Source organism: Gigantopelta aegis, chromosome 3, assembly GCF_016097555.1.
Source record: "Gigantopelta aegis isolate Gae_Host chromosome 3, Gae_host_genome, whole genome shotgun sequence".
NCBI classification, from domain to species: domain Eukaryota; kingdom Metazoa; phylum Mollusca; class Gastropoda; order Neomphalida; family Peltospiridae; genus Gigantopelta; species Gigantopelta aegis.
Window position 1 is genome coordinate 9,125,589 of NC_054701.1, and position 8,851 is coordinate 9,134,439.

At 34.5% G+C, this 8,851-nt stretch overlaps 1 protein-coding gene across 1 annotated transcript in view; it reads left to right on the forward strand.

Moving 5' to 3' along the window:
- The window catches only part of LOC121367485 (microphthalmia-associated transcription factor-like), a 34,146-nt gene that overhangs the window by 12,931 nt on the left and 12,364 nt on the right, over nt 1-8,851 (forward strand). Inside the window, exons 5-7 of the mRNA XM_041491680.1 lie at nt 1,354-1,510; nt 2,291-2,366; nt 2,998-3,145. Coding sequence (XP_041347614.1) covers nt 1,354-1,510; nt 2,291-2,366; nt 2,998-3,145 — 381 coding nt within the window. The remainder of the gene's footprint in view (nt 1-1,353; nt 1,511-2,290; nt 2,367-2,997; nt 3,146-8,851) is intronic.

Consider the following 8,851-nt stretch of genomic DNA (forward strand, 5'->3'; position numbering starts at 1 on the left):
CAATTGCTTGAAATAATTTTGAAAGTTAGTATTCTGATGTCACCGGTAGATGTCGCTCGAAGCACAACAATGCCTACGTCACGACAAATTTCACAGACTTGGAGTGTATTCGTTTCACCTCTTCTGGACATGTTCCAACTGTTCTGTCCTGGTTGTATCCCCTCTCCAGATATCATAAGACTTAGCAAAATTATTGGTTTTAAGGGTTTGTAATGTGTTGTATTGAGACACTTACTTGTCTGAACTTTATTGTTACTGAAAATGTTCACGAACTGTGAAGAAAAATCTCACAAATGAACAACAACAAATCGGATGTTGATTGCACGAACCGTGCACGAGAAAACAAACCGAACCAAAATGATAACGGTCACGTGATATACCAACGTCTGTGACATTGAAATGGAAATATCCCCTCTAAAAATAGATTGGACCTCGCTTGCTTAACGGTTTTTTCTCGACAACACGTCTTGTGAAAAAATCCAAAAAATGCATTTCGTGGTTTTACAAACATCAGGATTACCAAAAAGCACTTCAGGTGAATGGAAATGTGTATTCTAAATAATAAAATGTAAGTAAAGTGCAATTTTATTTGTGAAAAATGGAGTTTAATAGCGAAAAACAACACCGTAATGGTTAACAAATAAACGTAACTAGGGTGTGTCCCTTTAATGTCATTATTTTATTTCATCCTTTAATACCAGGCTTTTCGACCCACTTAGACCAAACTGGACTAACATGTAAAATAAAATTGATGGGAAAGATTAATTGCTCTCCTAACTTAGATTATGGGGCGCCATTTAAGATATTACCATATTGATACCACATGTGTATACATGTACATTCACATGTCAAGGGGAACTAAAAATTACTTGCCTTGCACTAGTCTCAGGGGAGTGATAGCTCTCCTTACAAGGTAAATAGGAAGGTCTACCAAACTATAAAACATGGGGTCCAGGGAAGGTTTTCACTTTTGGAATCTTCTTTAGGGGGATTTTTTTTCTTTCTCTTTTTTAAATACTTCTTCCAGGCCCTGTTATTAATTTGAGTGTGTGACTTTTTAATCTGCTGGTTGTACATGTTGTAGTTGTAAAGGTTATGGTTATTCAGTTTCGGAATCTTCTTTAGGGGCCTTTTTATTTTAAATACGTCTTCCAGGCCCTGTAACTAATGTCTGACTCTTTAATCTGCTGGTTGTACATGTTGTAGTTGTAAAGGTTATGGTTAATCGAGAACAATGGTTCAGTGCTTTCCTCACTGTCTGTGAAGATGTACTTAACTCTTCAGACTATAAATGAATTTATATTTCTGATACAGTCAAAGTACAGTGGTTAATTTACTGTTTCTCGTGTCCAGGCCAACCTCAACACATTCGACGGATCCTCTGACCATGCTTCATCATCGTCATCATGTCCAGCAGCATTTCAGAAACAGGATCAGTCCAGCTATCTGACCGAAGACGAGGCTCGCATGTGGGCAAAAGAACGCCAGAAGAAAGATAACCACAACATGAGTATGTTTTAATTCAGAAACTTGATTTACTCAGATCTACAACATGAGTATGTTTTAATATAGAAACTCAATTTACTCAGAACCAGAACATGAGTATGTTTTAATATCTAGAAACTCAGTTTACTCATAACAACAACATGAGTATATTTTAATTCAGAAACTTGGTTTACTCAGAATCACAACATGAGTATGTTTTAATATAGAAACTCAATTTACTCAGAAGCACAATATGAGTATATTTTTAATAAGAAACTGTTTACTCAGAACCACAACATGAATATATTTCAATACAGAAACTCGGTTTCCTCTTCTAGTGCTACATAACCCACCCAGACATATGAAACAATAGTCAAGTGGGCTTTTCCCCATCACAATCGGGCTAGAGACTTGGAAAGCTATCTCAGTGCTACGAGTTGTAAAACCATCGTGGGCTATGACGTCACTACAGCACACACCATAGTGACGTCATAGCTTACAATGGTCTTATGATTTCATAGCGCTAAGATAGCTTTGAAAATATTGGCCCCATGGCCTCAAGACAGGTCTATGAAAAGCTGTGGTATGTGCTCTTCTATCTTTGGGGAAGTGGATATAAAAGATCCTTTGAATTTGGCATGAATGTAATCTATGCGATAGCAACAGGTTTCTTCTCACTAGACATGAAACGGCTGTACATGTTAGGCGCCAGATAACCATAGGTCTTAAGAGGTGGCACTAAAACTAAAATTGATTCTTTTCAGTGTATTTTGTATCAGTTTTATTTTCCTTTCTTTCTTTCCAGTTGAAAGACGGAGAAGATTCAACATTAATGACAGAATAAAGGAATTAGGAACAATGCTCCCTAAAAATATTGATCCGTAAGTTTGAAAAAGTATATATTTTTCTCCTCTTGTGCTATAGATTTATTTATTTTGGGTTTAATTTATTAAGACTTAATATTTATCTATGTTACCTTGGTACTGATTCTTCAGGTAAAGAAGGAAGGAAATGTTTTATTTAACGACGCACTCAACACATTTGTTTATGGTTGTATGGGGTCGGACATATGGTTAAGGACCACACAGGTATTGAGGGAAGAAACCGGCTGTCACCACTTCATGGGCTACTCTTTTCGATTAGCAGCAAGGTATCTTTTATATGTACCATCCCATAAAGAGGATAGCACATACCACGGCCTTTGATGTACCAGTCGTGGTGCACCTTCAGGTAAAGAAAGCATGGCTGATTTACAGGAAGCTTTATGAATTAAAAGTGCATTCTCACTGTGATGACTGGGTAACTGTTTAAATGTATTCATAATTTAAAATGTAATTCAGTCAGACCTGTGTTCAGCCAGACCAAGCAGAAGTTTCCGCTAGATTTATGAGCTTCACTGTAAACCAAAGGGCCACATCAGGAACCAATCAAATAGTTAGCGAACATTAGCAGAACTTGGGGCAGTTTTCAAACAGAAATAAAGAAATAGAAATTTAAATTTTTTGTTTGCAGTGATCTTCGACAGAACAAAGGCACGATACTGAAGGCGTCCTGCGACTATATTCGGAGGTTGAAGAAAGACCAGGACAAACTGAGACAGTCCGAGGAACAACGTCGGATGTTGGAGATGAATAATAGGAAATACATGTTACGCATTCAGGTAGACATTTAGCACTTAATAAATAGAGATTATTATACAAACTTGTGTGTGTCATACTGATTTTACGAAACAATTGTCAGAATTTTTTTATTGCTTGAGCAAGGCTAATACATGCAACATGACGAGTTTTGTAAAATCAGTACACAAGAGTTTTGTAAAATCAGTACACAAGAGTTTTGTCAGATCAGTACACAAGAGTTTTGTCAGATCAGTACACAAGAGTTTTGTCAGATCAGTACACAAGAGTTTTGTCAGATCAGTACACAAGACAGCCGAGTGTAATCATTTCTTTATTATCCATATCAGTGCTAGCTCTGTTTGAGCAAATAATTTCGCCAAATTGTCTAGTAAACTTTAAAAATTGCAGAAATCGATTTTTCTTCTTCTAGAAAATGTCAATTATTACATGAAATTATTTCGCTAAATTAAAATAAAATTTGCTAACTGCTTTCAAAATTCACAATTGGCAAATTTGGCGAGTGTCAGACATAGTCCTGCATATTATTATTGTTATTTTATGAATAACAAAGATCATCAGAACATTTTTCAATCCTGACTAGGAGACGACGAAATGACGTCATATTTCACATGCACAGTCTGAGCTAGGACTAGGGAAGTAACATCATATTATGACATCGCTTCCCAAAATAACATCATGACAATTGTTATTACACATGTGCTGCATATGTTTTTTATGAACTCGGTTATGTGGAACCATTTAGATATGCATCAAATTCGTAATTAAATATATTGAGGCTATTATTTCTAATTTTATTTCTAATAAAAATTGGGCAAAATTAATAATGCTTTATGCATCAGATGTTGAGATGAACATTTTGCTGCCCCCTCCTCACACATACACATACACTATACATGCATACATGTGCATAACCACACATTATCACTTGTAAGTAACTCTCTTATTATAACAATAGATGTTTAACCACAAATGCATGACATCACACACAAAATCAGTTATTGTATTTATATGTTTTCCAATCTCTAGACATGGCCGTTTAAGGGGAGCTATCACTCTCGCTCCAGGATCTTTAGCGTCCCATAATGTGATGTATATGTAGTGATTTCCCTAGAAATTCGGCAAGGCATGCTAGACCAAACACTTTTGAGGCATTTTCACCATTTTTGGGGCACTTGATTTTTATTAAAAATACACAAAAATTAATTAAAATAAACATTAATGTAATTTATGTGCTTGTTTTAATAAATAAATGGCAAAAGATATAAAACGCATATTTCATTAATTAATAATACCTTTTGGATGTTTTATAAAGGCAATTTTAGAATTAATTAGTGAAAAAGGCTTTTTTAATCTCAGGGCAACATGGTGCTGATTAAGGCAAGATAGTGCTAGACTATTGAGGCATGGTGCTGCACCATGTTAAAACAAGCTAGGGAAAACACTATATATGCTATATATATAGATATATATGGTAATATCGTAAATGGCTCCCCATGATCTACATGTGGGGAGCAATTAATGACTCCACTCAAATTTGTTGACAGTCGGGTCTTGGTTACTGTAACATAACAAAACATTAACCACTTCCCAGTTTTCTAATCAAAGGGGAGACAACTATTTAAGACATGCATGAAATCAAATGGTGACACAAAGGTGACTGATTGTTACACATATCACCATGAAACCAAAGGGTGACACACCAAGAGACCCCCAGGTGCTGATCAAATTGTAGATATATATATATATATATAATGTGTGTGCACAATACCATAGGCACCTGGTAGCTTAAATATGATGGAATCTTTTAAATTCCACCTGTAATAAACAAAATAGTTTTAACTTCCACCTGTAATAAAAAAAATAGTTTTTTAAAATATACTGTATGTTTAAACAAAATGTTGCAAATAGTTACTTATGCTATTTATATTTTTCACGCCATGTTTTTACATAATTATATAATTTTAATTTAATGACTAACTTTTTTATATACTTAGCTTTGTTTGACATTGTGGAGTCAAGGGTTTTTGGTTGATTGGGGAGGGGGTGCTTGTTTTGTACTGGAGTGCCATTAAACAATGAGGTCTAACTGTATAAAGCTGCTTTTGTCTTACACACATGTAACTACATGTATTCACAGTGCATTAAACAATGAGGTCTAACTGTATAAAGCTGTTTTTGTCTTACACACATGTAACTACATGTATTCACAGTGCCATTAAGCAATGACGTCTAACTGTATAAAACTGTTTTTGTCTTACACACATGTAACTAAACAATGAGGTCTAACTGTATAAAGCTGTTTTTGTCTTACACACATGTAACTACATGTATTCACAGTGCATTAAGCAATGACGTCTAACTGTATAAAGCTGTTTTTGTCTTACACACATGTAACTACATGTATTCACAGTGCATTAAACAATGAGGTCTAACTGTATAAAGCTGTTTTTGTCTTACACACATGTAACTACAAGGATTCACAGTGCATTAAACAATGAGGTCTAACTGTATAAAGCTGTTTTTGTCTTACACACATGTAACTACATGTATTCACAGTGCATTAAGCAATGACGTCTAACTGTATAAAACTGTTTTTGTCTTACACACATGTAACTAAACAATGAGGTCTAACTGTATAAAGCTGTTTTTGTCTTACACACATGTAACTACATGTATTCACAGTGCATTAAGCAATGACGTCTAACTGTATAAAGCTGTTTTTGTCTTACACACATGTAACTACATGTATTCACAGTGCATTAAACAATGAGGTCTAACTGTATAAAGCTGTTTTTGTCTTACACACATGTAACTACAAGGATTCACAGTGCATTAAACAATGAGGTCTAACTGTATAAAGCTGTTTTTGTCTTACACACATGTAACTACATGTATTCACAGTGCATTAAACAATGAGGTCTAACTGTATAAAGCTGCTTTTGTCTTACACACATGTAACTACATGTATTCACAGTGCATTAAACAATGAGGTCTAACTGTATAAAGCTGTTTTTGTCTTACACACATGTAACTACATGTATTCACAGTGCCATTAAACAATGAGGTCTAACTGTATAAAGCTGCTTTTGTCTTACACACATGTAACTACATGTATTCACAGTGCATTAAACAATGAGGTCTAACTGTATAAAGCTGTTTTTGTCTTACACACATGTAACTACATGTATTCACAGTGCATTAAACAATGAGGTCTAACTGTATAAAGCTGTTTTTGTCTTACACACATGTAACTACATGTATTCACAGTGCCATTAAACAATGAGGTCTAACTGTATAAAGCTGCTTTTGTCTTACACACATGTAACTACATGTATTCACAGTGCATTAAACAATGAGGTCTAACTGTATAAAGCTGCTTTTGTCTTACACACATGTAACTACATGTATTCACAGTGCATTAAACAATGAGGTCTAACTGTATAAAGCTGCTTTTGTCTTACACACATGTAACTACATGTATTCACAGTGCCATTAAACAATGAGGTCTAACTGTATAAAGCTGCTTTTGTCTTACACACATGTAACTACATGTATTCACAGTGCATTAAACAATGAGGTCTAACTGTATAAAGCTGCTTTTGTCTTACACACATGTAACTACATGTATTCACAGTGCATTAAACAATGAGGTCTAACTGTATAAAGCTGTTTTTGTCTTACACACATGTAACTACATGTATTCACAGTGCATTAAACAATGAGGTCTAACTGTATAAAGCTGTTTTTGTCTTACACACATGTAACTACATGTATTCACAGTGCATTAAACAATGAGGTCTAACTGTATAAAGCTGTTTTTGTCTTACACACATGTAACTACATGTATTCACAGTGCATTAAACAATGAGGTCTAACTGTATAAAGCTGCTTTTGTCTTACACACATGTAACTAAACAATGAGGTCTAACTGTATAAAGCTGTTTTTGTCTTACACACATGTAACTACATGTATTCACAGTGCCATTAAGCAATGACGTCTAACTGTATAAAGCTGCTTTTGTCTTACACACATGTAACTACATGTATTCACAGTGCATTAAACAATGAGGTCTAACTGTATAAAGCTGCTTTTGTCTTACACACATGTAACTACATGTATTCACAGTGCATTAAACAATGAGGTCTAACTGTATAAAGCTGTTTTTGTCTTACACACATGTAACTACATGTATTCACAGTGCATTAAACAATGAGGTCTAACTGTATAAAGCTGCTTTTGTCTTACACACATGTAACTACATGTATTCACAGTGCATTAAACAATGAGGTCTAACTGTATAAAGCTGTTTTTGTCTTACACACATGTAACTACATGTATTCACAGTGCCATTAAGCAATGACGTCTAACTGTATAAAACTGTTTTTGTCTTACACACATGTAACTAAACAATGAGGTCTAACTGTATAAAGCTGTTTTTGTCTTACACACATGTAACTACATGTATTCACAGTGCATTAAGCAATGACGTCTAACTGTATAAAGCTGTTTTTGTCTTACACACATGTAACTACATGTATTCACAGTGCATTAAACAATGAGGTCTAACTGTATAAAGCTGTTTTTGTCTTACACACATGTAACTACATGTATTCACAGTGCATTAAACAATGAGGTCTAACTGTATAAAGCTGTTTTTGTCTTACACACATGTAACTACATGTATTCACAGTGCCATTAAGCAATGAGGTCTAACTGTATAAAGCTGTTTTTGTCTTACACACATGTAACTACAATTCACAGTGCATTAAACAATGAGGTCTAACTGTATAAAGCTGTTTTTGTCTTACACACATGTAACTACATGTATTCACAGTGCCATTAAGCAATGACGTCTAACTGTATAAAACTGTTTTTGTCTTACACACATGTAACTACATGTATTCACAGTGCATTAAACAATGAGGTCTAACTGTATAAAGCTGTTTTTGTCTTACACACATGTAACTACATGTATTCACAGTGCATTAAACAATGAGGTCTAACTGTATAAAGCTGTTTTTGTCTTACACACATGTAACTACATGTATTCACAGTGCATTAAACAATGAGGTCTAACTGTATAAAGCTGCTTTTGTCTTACACACATGTAACTACATGTATTCACAGTGCATTAAACAATGAGGTCTAACTGTATAAAGCTGTTTTTGTCTTACACACATGTAACTACATGTATTCACAGTGCATTAAGCAATGAGGTCTAACTGTATAAAGCTGTTTTTGTCTTACACACATGTAACTACATGTATTCACAGTGCATTAAACAATGAGGTCTAACTGTATAAAGCTGTTTTTGTCTTACACACATGTAACTACATGTATTCACAGTGCATTAAACAATGAGGTCTAACTGTATAAAGCTGTTTTTGTCTTACACACATGTAACTACATGTATTCACAGTGCATTAAACAATGAGGTCTAACTGTATAAAGCTGTAACTTTTGTCTTACACACATGTAACTACATGTATTCACAGTGCCATTAAACAATGAGGTCTAACTGTATAAAGCTGTTTTTGTCTTACACACATGTAACTACATGTATTCACAGTGCCATTAAACAATGAGGTCTAACTGTATAAAGCTGTTTTTGTCTTACACACATGTAACTACATGTATTCACAGTGCATTAAACAATGAGGTCTAACTGTATAAAGCTGTTTTTGTCTTACACACATGTAACTACATGTATTCACAGTGCATTAAA